This window comes from Salvelinus fontinalis, chromosome 27, assembly GCF_029448725.1.
Source record: "Salvelinus fontinalis isolate EN_2023a chromosome 27, ASM2944872v1, whole genome shotgun sequence".
Taxonomy (NCBI): Eukaryota; Metazoa; Chordata; class Actinopteri; order Salmoniformes; family Salmonidae; genus Salvelinus; species Salvelinus fontinalis.
In genome coordinates, this window is record NC_074691.1 from 563,599 (window position 1) to 577,551 (window position 13,953).

The 13,953-nt window shown below is 40.7% G+C and overlaps 1 protein-coding gene across 3 annotated transcripts in view; it reads right to left on the bottom strand.

Moving 5' to 3' along the window:
* LOC129824824 (ectonucleotide pyrophosphatase/phosphodiesterase family member 1-like) overlaps positions 1 to 13,953 on the bottom strand; it is a 132,753-nt gene that overhangs the window by 65,908 nt on the left and 52,892 nt on the right. The window contains exon 1 of one of the 3 annotated variants that reach the window (XM_055884327.1): positions 1,547 to 1,946. The exons of 1 other annotated variant lie outside the window; for it this stretch is intronic. In XM_055884327.1, coding sequence (XP_055740302.1) covers positions 1,547 to 1,684 — 138 coding nt within the window. In that variant the 5' untranslated portion in view covers positions 1,685 to 1,946. Of the gene's footprint in view, positions 1 to 1,030; positions 1,284 to 1,546; positions 1,947 to 13,953 lie in introns of those variants that run through there. One more of the 3 variants, XM_055884328.1, reaches the window with a different exon arrangement.

A 13,953-nucleotide genomic window follows, 5' to 3' on the forward strand; every position in this document is an offset into this window, starting at 1 on the left:
TCCATGCCAAACTTGGTGCAAAACGAATCCCACCGTACCTTCTCCACTATGCAATCTGGTTTCCGAGTTGGTCATGGGTGTACCTCAGCCACGCTCAAGGTCCTAAACAATATCATAACCGCCTTTCCTTCCAGTTCTCTGCTGCCAATGACTGGAACGAATTGCAAAAATAACTGAAGCTGGAGACTTATATATCTCCCTCTCTAACTTTAAGCATCAGCTGTCAGAGCAGCTTACTGATCACTGTACCTGTACACAGCCAATCTGTAAATAGCACACCCAACTACCTCATCCCCAAATTGTTATATTTTTGCACTCCAGTATCACCACTTGCACATTATCATCTGCACATCTATCACTCTAGTGTTAATGCTAAATTGTAAGTAATCGTCTCTATGGACTATTTATTGCCTTACCTCCCTAATCTTCTACATTTGCAACCACTGTACATAGTTTTTTTTCAGATTGTGTTATTGACTGTACGTTTGTTTATGTGTAACTGTGTTGTATTTTGTCGCACTGCTTTGCTTTATCTTGGCCAGGTCACAGTTGTAAATGAGAACTTGTTCTCAACTGGCCTACCTGGTTACATAAAAGGTGAAATAAAAAATAAATAAAAACCACGCCCATGAGTAACCTAGCAACATTCAAAGCCATGCTGGTTGGTCAGAGTTTGGACGTTCCCTGTGACGAAGTTTGCTCGTGCCTGCCATGAACTGCACAGTTTCACGGCCTCGTTTAGAATTAGCTAAACGAAAGGCAAGCGACTGTAGATAGCTAACATTACATGATTCTCAGTAATAGTGAATCAATGGAGCTAGCTTTGCCCATTCAGCTAGAGCTAGCTACGCAGCATATTTTAGTTGCCAACTAGCAGAAATGTCATGTAGCTAAGTATCCCAATAGTCCTTTCGTAAACACCTAGATAACCGCACTAAGCTAACGCTAGACAACGCAAAATACTAGATAGCATCAGCCCAACCGGCGTTGTAAAATAGCGAAAACATTAGTTATAATTCCGTTTACTTACCTCCAAAAACAATGCAGCTATTCATCTGGCCAGTCAGGCTCGCTGCAATCACTCACGAAAAAAAGCTACATAGTTTAATGCAACTTCATATCCAGATTCGGGAAAATGCAAGGTATGGATGGCAGTGTTTTGTTTTGGAGATTCCGTCTCTATAGCATTCTTTCTTCTCTCACACACCTTTAATTCTCACAGGGAACAACCGAACTCTGACCAGTCAGCGGGGCTTTGAAAGTTGCTAGCTTTCTTATGGGCATGGTTTCGCAACAAGTTTGGCTGGATAAAACCCGATGCCCCCCCAGACAGTCCTAGCGAAATTCTTGCTTGAGAAATTGCTCTTTGCTAAAAAGTTGTTTGTTTACCTTTTTAAATTGAAAAACAAATCACAGTAAGTTGCTTAATTGTTACCTAGAAATGATTTGGATTTTAAGATAAAGGCTGCATTGGACCTTGAAGTAATAATTCAATAGCCTATACAATTAGATTACAGTAACGACAAGTTACAATAATGCCACTCACCACAACGAGTACCATGCGGTTGTTCGACCTCTTCTTGTGGACCTGTCCACTGTGTCTCATCTGATTGTCTCGACCAGGTGAACCTAGTAAATTGGCAACATGCTCAGTCGAATGTTCATGCCCTTTGGATATTTCCATTCTGCAGCGTTGGTCACGACAGTTTTTTCCCCCCCCAGGAGTTTGCCACCGAAATTATTTGCCGTTTTAAGAGAATAATCTGGTCCCCTTTTTGCCTTCAGATTTTGTAGGTCTCAATGAAGAACCGCCTTCTTTTTATCTTGACTCTCAAAGTTTGTATTGTAATTCTTTCACCATGTGCAGCCAGCTGGGCCAGGGTGAAATAGGGTATTGGAGTAGTAGGCTATAATAGTCAAGAGTGAGCCAAGACCACGCGCGCTCAAGTCTGCCCTCTTCACGCTAGAGGAAATATCTCAAATAGACGCCACCATACATATTTCGAGCTAAAGTTGCAACACGTGTGTTGTTGTTTTCAACCAGAACATGTAATATTACATGAATTTAGTATACAATAATAACTGCCCAGATAACACATTTTGTTTCTAAGAACTTTCTTGGAACGTTCCCTGAACGTTGCACCAATGTTCCCTAAGGGTTTAATGCTATTTGAACGCTCTCTTTCGGTTGTATGAAGGTAATGGGGAACGTTCTCTGAAGGTTATAAAGTTGGAAACGTTCTCTGACGGTTACAAAGTTGGGATCACACACACCCAGGATTACACAATTAAATATGAACAATTAACATAATTATAATTTCAGTCATCAATTTGTTTTATAAAACGGGTTCGAAGAAATCTACTATCTGATTGGCACACACACGCTGGCACAATTAAATATGAACAGTTAGTTCTGATATTTATTCTCGGTAATACCAATTTACCCCACTAAAGACATTTTTTTTATATACTCGGTTGATATGGGCAAATAAAACTCATGGAATAAAAAGGAAAGTTTTAAGTTTTCCAAGACTTAAAAATAACTGATATTGGCACAAGATGGAGGGAATATTGGAACATCACTAACGATATTTAAGTTAACAAAATTTAATCCACTTAATCCAGTATACACGATTGTATATATTTTATTATACAAGAGAAAAATCACAAATTCTACAGCACAACGGTAGAGTCATGTCTTAAATGTAAAACTAACAATGACTCAATAATCCATGAGTTCTGCGATTGCTATAAAGTCCAAAAGTTATGGGCGGAGTTGTATGTCAGAAGTATCACAATGTAAATGTACTTCTAATCTGTTTGTCTGCATATTTCAAGACATGGTATGAGTGAGCAGTGATGGGTTGGACAATACTTTTCTCATCAATCATCTTGAAGAAATGCACACTTAACTGGAAATCAACCAATCCTCCATCGCTAACACAATGGACAGGTTACATACTTTATTATCTAAATGTTGAAAGTGCATGGGTGACAGAGAAAAACGAAATGGTACAGTTTGAGGCCATGTGGCAGAGAGTGATGCAGGTGCTGGAGATGGATGGGAGTGGGAGCAGGTGGGTCTGGCCAGGTGTGATGTCGCTGATGTTTGTGTGCGTTTGTATGTGCATGTTTTGTATTGTTTGAAAAAAATCTATACAATCTTACCAAAAAATACAATATTAACATTTAACACATTTATCATTTTTGTAAAAAAATGAGGAATGTGCAATCTGATTGGCACACACATACACATAACACACAGGATTACACAATAGTCTTGTCTGAACACGGTCTATGGTACAGGGGTGTCAAGGGCTCACTCCTCCACAACCTCCTCTGCAACCTATAAAACAAATGAAATACTATTGTCAGGGTTCTTAAGGATATTGTGTCCTTCCTAAAAGTTTAGCATTATGCATTGGTAGTTCATTGGTATTTAACTTATATTTAAAAAAAATTCAGTGCTTTGACCAGAAAAATCAGAAATCATATGCATTTTCTGGGTTTTAAATCCAAACCAGAATGGAAAAATAAAACATGACTCAATCCAATGCTTTAATGAGGGGTGCCATTGGTAAACACTTAGGGAGGTAGAGCAGAGTTTCTTAAACTATGGCTCAGGACCCAAAGTGGTCCCTGGGTGGGCATGTGAGAGGTGTGTCGCAAGTTAATTCATTTATAATCACATATAATACAATTTCTTCTGAATTTGGGTTGTTGGGAGTACAGTTCATTCCTAATTTGGTTACATGAGCAAGAACCCCTGAGGTAGAGAATTGGGACATAACACAAATCATGTCACATACAAACAAAGGTGATGAGAGAGAGAATGCTCTATTGGTCAGAATGCAGACTGGGAGCAGGAGCTTAGCAGAACCCTGACCGGGAAAGACAGTCACCAACTGGGACAAATTATTGTCACTGACTGTTGGTGTACTTTGTAAGAGCCATTTTGCCAGTCTGTGGTTGGGATTCAAGAAAACTGCACAGTGTAGAAAGCGCACTGATTACTTTCTGTGTAGCAGAGACTTTGGTTGTGATGGCAGTGCGTCACATTCTGTATATAAAACCCAAACTCTCATTCCATGTCACACATTCAGAACCTGCAGCCTAAGGATAGGATATATATACACACAGGAGGACCAAGGACAATATGAATCCTCCTCCAGACCCCCTGACTCTCTTAGGCATTCGGCCCATGTCTCAATCAGACCCCAATAAATGTTTGGGTTCAACCATGTACAGTTGAAGTCAGAAGTTTACATACACCTTAGCCAAATACATTTTTTCACAATTCCTGACATTTAATCCTAGTAAAAATTCCCTGTCTTAGGTCAGTTAGGATCACCACTTCATTTTAAGAATGTGAAATGTCAGAATAATAGTAGAGAGAATAGGTATAGGTATATTGTCTATATCAGTGTATACTCATGATTGTATTTTCCTTCCTTTTTAGTCCACATAGGCCTAATAAAATGTTGTGTAGTGGCTTTCCTGGCAAGCATCTACATTTTCTTAGCTTTTTTTGCTTCCAACCATCTCTGATAAAACATTTTCCAGCAGACTGTCTCAATGTACTGTAACGTATACGCTGGGAGTCGGAAAGCAAGTGCAGGTGGTGAGTTTAATAATAAACAGAATATAGCACAATATAAGAAACACGAGTCGCGTACAGACATGAAACACAGACAATACTGCCTAGGGAATTGAACTAAGCGAGTGACAGATATAGGGGAGGTAGGTAATCAGTGAAGTGATGGAGTCCAGGTGTTCCTATTGATGAAGTGCGAGTAATGATGAATGCCAGGACCGGTGGTTAATAAACCGGTGACATCGAACGCTGGAGGGGAGGGAGTAGATGTGACATGTACTGTTTTATTGATAAGTTTGATTTATTTTAAGCAATTGGCAAGTGTCTCAGTATTATGTGATTGAGATTTGCATGTTAATTAAAAAAGTGTAGATTAGTGAGTGAAATGTGCAACTGATGGGATGTGAATCGTGGTCTCTCACTTATCAAACAGTTGGATGTGGAATTGCATTTTTATGAAATGCAATGTGGATGGATGATCCAAATCATTGCACAATTATAGATATAAGATGAGGGTGTTTTCCACCATATTCAATAACTTTGTTACAAATCCATGAAGGAAAGTGAACAAATGTCCACTTCCGGAGAAAGGACAAATTAATTGGACAAAAGCAGAGGCATTTTGGAGTCGACCCAGACTAATGACTATCAAATTTCATGAGTTTTTAAAAAAGTGCCAGGGTTAGAATACTGCAGCTGGTGTACTTTGTGGTCTTTGATATGCTGCCACAAATTATGTATCTCTTAACTATTATCTAAGGGATAGAGATGTGCTTGAGCCCACCCGGTTGTGTCTGATTCACCAATGGCCTCCCTTCCTGTGACCTGACTTCAACTGTATCCGCACAGCATCTCCTTCCCTGTTTGGCACCACTGAGAGCATCTTGACTGGCTGCATCACCGCTTGGTATGGCAATTGCTCGCATCCGGCTGCAAGGCGCTACAGAGGGTAGTGTGTACGACCCAGTACATTACTGGGGCCGAGCTCCCTGTCATTCAGGACCTCTATACCAGGCGGTGTCAGAGGAATGCCCTAAAAATTGCGAAAGACTTCAGCCACCCAAATCACAGTCTGTTCTCTCTGCTATCGCACAGTAAGCGGTACCGGTGCGCCAAATCTGTAAACAAAAGGCTCATGAACAGCTTCTACCCCAAAGCCATAAGACTGCTGAACAGTTATTCACTCCTACCTACATGTGCATAGTACTTCAATCACCTAACCAAACCTACGTAAACATATTACCTCAATCAATAAACCCAACTACGTCGTACCCCAGTAGACTAACTATGTACCGGTACTCCTTCTGTATAGCCTCTCATGGCTCAGGATAAGACCCAGATGCAGACACAGGAGGCGGATAGTTCGAATCTCAGATATTTATTATAACACGTGCAGACAAACGGCAGGTCGAGGGCAAGCAGAGGCAGTCTCAGTGTCAGGGCAGGCAGAAAGGTCAGAACCGGGAAGACTAAAAACAAAACTTGAGAACAGGAAAACGAGAAGCATGCTGGTAAGACCTGACAAGACAAGACGAACTGGCAACAGACAAACAGAACACGTAAGTATAATACACAGAAGAAAATGGGGAAAAATGGGAGACACTTGGTGTGGGGTGGAAGCAAGCACAAGACAGGTGAAACAGATCAAGGTGTGACAGTCTCGTTATTGTTATTTTGTTGTGTTACTATTTTTTTTAATCTATTGTTCATTTTCTTAATTTTTAACTGCATTGTTGGGAAAGGGCTCATATGTAAGCATTTCATGGTAAACTCTAAAACACTTGTTGTATTCGGCGCAGGTGACAAATACATTTGATTTGATTTGTATTACCTTTTTTAAAGTTATGTTTGCACGCTTCTATAGCAACAACATACATGACAGGCCAATCCCTCAGCGTTTTATCAAAACGGAGGCAGGAAGACTGCTTTTTTTATTGTTTCCATTAAGGATTCTAGCTTTAATCAAATGTTACTCAATTTGTATGCATTAGTGTTAATTTACTATCACAGAGTGAAGGTCATCGTCTTCCGTGTGGAGAGACTGGGACTTGAGGTACGGTTAGGTGGACAGACATCAGACGTCTAATGTACAGTACCAGTCAAAAGTTTGGACACTCCTACTCATTCCAGGGTTTTTCTTTCTTTTTTATTATTCTCTACGTTGTAGAATAATAGTGAAGACATCAAAACTATGAAATAACACATATGGAATCATGTAGTAACCAAAAAAGTGTTAAACAAATCAAAATATATTTTATATTTGAGATTCTTCAAAGTAGCCACCCTTTGCCTTGATGACACTAAAAAATAAGGAAAACTGTTTCCATGTGAATGCTTCAATGTTTTAAATACTGTCAAGTTATTGTAGGCCATTTAGCTCTGCTCTGTGACACTTCCAGGTGAGCTTGTTGGAGAAACTTCTGTGAGACAAAATGAACCACATGTTAACAATAGCAGACGTCCAATGTACTATATGTCACGCTTCATTTGAAAGTTCTGATTCCAAAAGTATGGCCCAATCCCAAATCACCCCGAGACCCCTCAAATGCAACTCTGTACCGAATAAAACTCTAAAGTTGAATGTGTTTCCATCGCATTTTGAACTCTATCTATAGTTTTGTCACGAAAACTGTTGCGTTAAAAATCAAATGTACCTACTCTAGTCTTGGCACATGTACTTTAGCCAACAACAGCTGGCAGGTATAGTCCAGGTAGGCCATGCAGGAGGCTAGTCTACATGCTGAGGTTATTATATGGATAATAATATTTCTATTTGTCAAACAGCAGGTAAGCATAGATTCTCATGTCACCAGAATAAGACCCTCAATATTTTTTGGAAAGGAGCATCAACCTCATTACTGTATAGTCCTACTTTCACCACCCTGTGAAGTTCACCCTAATTTATTTCATCTGTAGCCTAATAAACTGCATGCTTTCCCGATGAGTAGTAGTGGGAGGACTACACTTGTCATCTCTTGATTCCAAGTTTGCGATGGTTATATTATGGTTATTATATACATTTTTGCTCATAAAAGCCTTTCCACTGACATTTCTCACATAATTAATTTTACTAAACATGTTTCCATATGCGAGAAAAGTCATAACAGCTGTGACAGAAACAGGTAGTTTCGGTACAATTGTATAAATGCAGACATAATTTGTTCGTTTGACATGGTGGATCTTTTTGTGTCTAAAATGTATTATGCGAGAAATGGTGGTGGAAATGATTTTATGCTCAAATATTTATATAATAACCATCATATCGAAGTAAACTTGGAGTCACGCAATTATATTTTGTGTTGCCCTCCCATTACGACTCAGGAAACCATGCAGTTTAATAGACTACAGATTAAATAAGTTATGATGACCTTCACAGGGTGGTGAATGTGCAAGTGTCAGGATTTGGCCAGGGTTGTTCTGGTTTTGGCCACTAGATGCCCCCATTGTGCTTTTTTGACCCTTTTGTTTTCCCTTGTTTCCAGTTATTATTTGCACCTGTGCCTCGTTTCCCTTGAATGTATTTAAACCCTTAGTTTTCCTCAGTTCTTTGCTTTGTGTTTGAATGTTAGCACCCAGCTCCAGCAATGCTGTGTACATTTGTTACTCCAGTTGGATTCTCTTGAGGTACTCTGTTTTTGTTCTTGTTTATTTATTTTTGATTATTTATTTTGAGTTTTTTTCCCTGCTGTATCTACCACCTTGTGGATTTACCTTTTGTCTTGGAGGATTACCTTTTTTCTCTTGGAATTACTTTTGACGTTGTGGATTTATATTTTTTCCTGAAGTACTTTCCTTTTAACTTTATTAAAACACCGTCTCAAGTACTGCTGTGTCTGCCTCATCTTCTGGGTTCTGCCGACTATTAGTGGCTCAGTTTGCTAAGTGACTGTTTCTCACACCGGAGACCCGAGTTCGTATCCGGGTCCTGACAGCAAGGTGATGAGCTTGATTCTCCTTTCCACTAAATATCGAGGGTCTTATTCTGGTGACATGATGATCGATGCTTGACTGCCATTTGACAAATATTCTTGCTCTTATCCATAATAATCTCATCATGTAGACAAGCCTACCAGCACAGCCTACCTGCACTGTACCTGCCAGCTGTTGGCTAGAGTGCTATTCAAAGCAAGTAGAGTTCAAAATGTGATGGAAACACATTGAACTTTAGATTTTTATTTGGTACATGAAAACTAAAGCAAAAAATAAAATGTGTGCACTACATCACAAACTGATTTTTATGTGGGACAAGTCTGTTGAAACAGACTACCAGTGGGAAAATGCGCATATTTTCTTTATGCAGATTTTAGAATATTCGCATGAAAATCAATTGCCAATTTATGGAAATCTAGCTACTGACACAAAAACATTCCACCTTGTCTAGCGTATTTTGCTTTTGCCAACATTTGGAAAGTTTACCAACAAATGTTCTGTTTCCATGAGGCCTTTCATTACATTTTTGTACTTTACTCGCATAAAAAGGTTGGATGGAAACCTGGTTACTGAAACTGTTTTTCCATCCTGAAAATAACCACTTAGACCGCCTAAGAATTTTCTATACAGACAAAACAATGTAATTAGCTCTTGATTGGAATTTCCTCCGTATTAAAGGGATAGTTCGAAACTGTGATGAACAGGAACAGCTAGCAGGCTAACTGTTCCTGTAGACTTCTAGTCATTGCGCTCACGCTAGTTAGCATTGGCTCATGAAACTACCTCTGACTTTCTTCATACTGAGCGCAGAGACGTAAAAATGGTATCCACAATGGTATTATTTTGTAGTTAGAGATATTCATAAAAAAACAACAAAAAAAACAGATTATTTTACAAAAATGTAATTTTTTTACATTTTTTTTAATCGTGGTCCCCTTTCAGTACTTCAGCTGACCCCCGTTTGAAAACCCCTGTACTAGCTGATCTCAGACATGCAGGGTCACGCATAGACCTTTCAAGGGGCAGGTGCTCAAAATGAAAAAAGAGCACCTCACCCCCCTTGCTTGAATTTTCTATATATTTTCTTCAGAATTCATATCTCGAAATTCATTACATTCCAAATACCTCTGTAACAAACATTTCTACATTTAGCATAGGCTTATTTATTTCTGCAACGACACACTCACTCATCATCACAAACTGTAAGCAAGCTAGTTACAGTGCCTCCTAAAGACATGATTGACATCGGGTAAAGAGGGTGGGCTATCAGCTGGTCATTGATGTTGATGGATGTAAATCTAGTAGTTTAGCTAGCTCAATTTCTTTTACTGATCGTGATGTACCTTGCTATGTCTTTCTGCCTCTCTCTACTGCGTGCGTCAGCCAACCGGACCAAATATTGACGATGATGTAGGCTAAGTCAAGTGTTATCAAGTGTTAATCAAATGGTATGCTGCTGTGACAGTACTGTTGACATTTAAACTAGGTGGCTAACTACACACACTTGACCGGTGACCGCATGTCTCAGTACAGGCAGACTGGGTAAAAGGCTCAAATGGGCACGCACAAGCTCAGTACAGGGCAGATCAACAGGCGCAACCAACAGACAGGGTGGGGGTTGGCGAACTTGACCACTTGCAGACAAGTGGGTTCTGAACAGAATGTATACATTTTTTAAATGGAGACTGGGAAGCAAAGGGGCATGTGCAGGTGCGGACTGGGACCAGAAATCAGCCGGGGCAGTTCTAACACACCAGCCCCCCCCCCCCCCCCCCCCCCCCCCCCCCCCCCCCCAGAAGTTTACATACACTAAGTTGACTGTGCCTGAAGGCTACCTGATACATGTGACCCAAGTTAAACATTTTAAAGGCAATGCTACTAAATACTAATTGAGTGTATGTCAACTTCTGACCCACTGGGAATGTGATGAAAGAAATAAAAGCTGAAATAAATCATTCTCTCTACTATTATTCTGACATTTCACATTCTTAAAATAAAGTGGTGATCCTAACTGACATAAGACAGGGAATTTTTACTAGGATTAAATGTCAGGAATTGTGGAAAAAAATGGTTTAAATTTATTTGGCTAAGGTGTAGGTAAACTTCCGACTTCAACTGTACCTGTCATCATAGCTTATATGGCCAAAGCCTATCATATAGATGTGGATGGGCAACATAGTCCCCTTTTTATAGGCCTGCGGATCAATTTACAAAGTAAATAAATACATGTACAGTATATATATTGTTTAGGGACTCAGTCGAGGTCCGAACTTACTGTTGAGAATTATTATATTAGAATACACAAGCTGCAATCTCAAAATTTGGTTGTGCATCAGCAGTTTTTCTCTTGTTAAGTCACTGACAGTCACTCAATTAGTCCATGTCAGCTAACATTGTTTAGATTGGTAAATTAGATTAGTGGTCAGCTATCTAAACTTGTAGTAATCATTGTTGAATTACCGAACGGGGGTCCCCCATTGATTTTGTCACTCTCACTCAGACCTCATATTAAAAACGGCAAACATTTCTCTACACCCCATGGCAAAATGTGTAGAATTTCAGGAAATTAGCTGTAAAACTGCAAACAAAATGTTGCTTAGGGCCCCCAAACGGCTAAGGCCGGCTCTGACTGCATGTACAAGTATGGATGTGGGTATGCAGACCCATGAGTCACTGTGGTCCCTTAATGACGAGTTCCTATTTTTTGTGGGCCCCACCCCATCAATGTTGCCCTTCCCTGATATATACTTTGTAAGTTCTAAGGTGAGATGAGGCCTCACTTCACCACCTACCAGCCCCTTACCCGTCAATAAAGGTAGTGTACCAAAACATTCCACGTTCCCTACCACCATGAACAAATCTAGGTCATGAAACCACCCACTGACTGAGGCCTGCTTAATTAACCACTTGAGCCAGTTATTGCAAGACATCACAAAAAAACAAAACAAAAATAGGAAGAGCCTTGGAAATAACTCTCTTAAAGTGTATCCATATGCACAGCAATTATAGCTAATGAAGCCTTTGCTAATTACATCTAGGAAAATGCATCATGGTCTCCAGGGCTAGGCCTATTTACTGTATTCACCTGGGAGCAGTTGAACTACACAGTTTTGCCTTCTATCTACCTCCACAAGATGGCAGTGTTGTAGCTGTCAATACTAGAGCCGCAGTGGGTGAGGCTACACTACGACAAAGTACAGTACCGTTTTTACAGCATTTTGTCTAACGACAGGCAGGCATATTTATTTTTTATTCAAATTCGTTTTCCGTAGCATCATACCGTGTTTGTTTTTACAGCATTGGGGTCCAATTATGATGTAGTTTGGGGTCCAGTATGATTAGAGTGTCCCACTGTCCCTTAGAGATAATTAGTGCTCATGGTGTGATGATGGGGATCACATGGCCAGAGCTGAGGCCGGAACACAGTTATCTCTCCCTCGTGTGACACTCAGGATTTACAGCATGCCTGGGGTTTACTTTTCCCAGTGCTGCGTGTTTATCTTTGTGTGTGTGTGTGTGTGTGTTTGTATCTGTGTGTGTATTTGCTGTCTGTATGTGTGCACATGAGTGTGTGTTTATTTACTGTGTGATGTGCAGTGTGTCCTATGCTCAGTGAACTGGTTGTGCCGCAGCAGTGTGTCTCAGCAGAGAGCCTACAGCTGTCCCCAACCCAGCTGGCTATTAGAATATGACCTTATTTGTGACCCAAACATTCAGCACTTAGTGTCTCCATTGCACATTCTCCCTTATTCTTAGAATCTGCTCCCACATTTTGTTTTTGAAAATGACTATAATGTCAATTGCATGGGATGGAGATTCACGGTAAGAGCCATACAATTATATTGCTATCAGGGTTCAATGGTTGTGTCCTAATTGCACTCTATTCCCCCTATGGGCCCTGGTCAAAACAAATGCGCTATATAAAAAAAAAATAGGGTGCCGTTTGGACCACAGAATGACTAAGGCAGAAACATACCAGTCAAATCCATTAGGGAAAGTAGTCATTGATGGCCAACATGAGCAGAAATAGATAAGCAACAAGTGACAGCGTAACCTCCCCTGGTCTCATACTGCTGATACCACAATGATTCATGGGTAATGATGTAACGAATAAGGTCAGAATGCCCTAACTTTATCTCAGAGCTTGTTGTTTCTGTTTCTTCTGAGTGTTTGGAATTTGAAATAAAATGTACTAGCTTAGCGGCATCGTGTTTGAACAATCAAACCACCTCAGAGGTACTTGAAGGGAGGTCGAGTGGCTCCTCCATCCCAGACGAACAACGACACAAATCATCTGTTAGGAAGTGGTGGGAGGCCCAGCTAACAACAAACGTTCCCACAACTTTAGAGTCTCATTAGGTCACTACCTAACGTTTTCATAGGAATGTTCTAACGACAAGCAAGGACTTTTCCCAACAGACTATTCCCTTAATGGCAAACAAAACTTACCCAGAACGCAATTTCCATGATCTCAGAATAATTTAAATTAATGTTCTAGACACGCTTCATGGGAATGTTGCAAGAACATTCCTGTGTCCAGTTTTCTAAGGGTTAGGAAAATAATCCATCAAAGTCCGACCCAATTTTTTATTTTATTTATTTATTTATTTACATTTTATCCCCTTTTCTCCCCAATTTTCATGGTATCCAATCGCTAGTAATTACTATCTTGTCTCATCGCTACAACTCCCGTACGGGCTCGTGAGAGACGAAGGTCGAAAGCCATGCGTCCTCCGAAGCACAACCCAACCAAGCCGCACTGCTTCTTTAACACAGCGCGCCTCCAACCCGGAAGCCAGCCGCACCAATGTGTCGGAGGAAACACCATGCACCTGGCCCCCTTGGTTAGTGCGCACTGCGCCCGGCCCGCCACAGGAGTTGCTGGAGCGCGATGAGACAAGGATATCCCTACCGGCCAAACCCTCCCTAACCCGGACTACGCTAGCCCAATTGTGCGTCGCCCCACGGACCTGTCGCGGCCTGTCGAGTCGCCCCACCTGTCTATCGCGGCCGGCTGCGATAGAGCCTGTGCGCGAACCCAGAGACTTTGGTGGCACAGCTAGCACTGCGATGCAGTGCCCTAGACCACTGCGCCACCCGGGAGGCCTAAAGTCCCACCAAATTTACACAGAATATGGTTGCCATGGTCTCAAAATATAATATAATATTAATGTTCTAGACAGGTTTCATGAACATTCCTGTTTAGAAGTTGTGAGGACTTCGCTTGATGGTCCCAAAGAAACATTCTCACCCCCATTTTTTTTCATCATTACACATCACCCCTCGTTACTGTGGCCAAGCACATCAAGGCTTTAATTGGTGAACCACTGATACATTCACAGCGCTTTGTCTGTTGGCAAGGTTAGGGACACTCACACAACGCTTTTAACATCGCGTTTTCAAATGACATATTTGGCACACTGTGACAT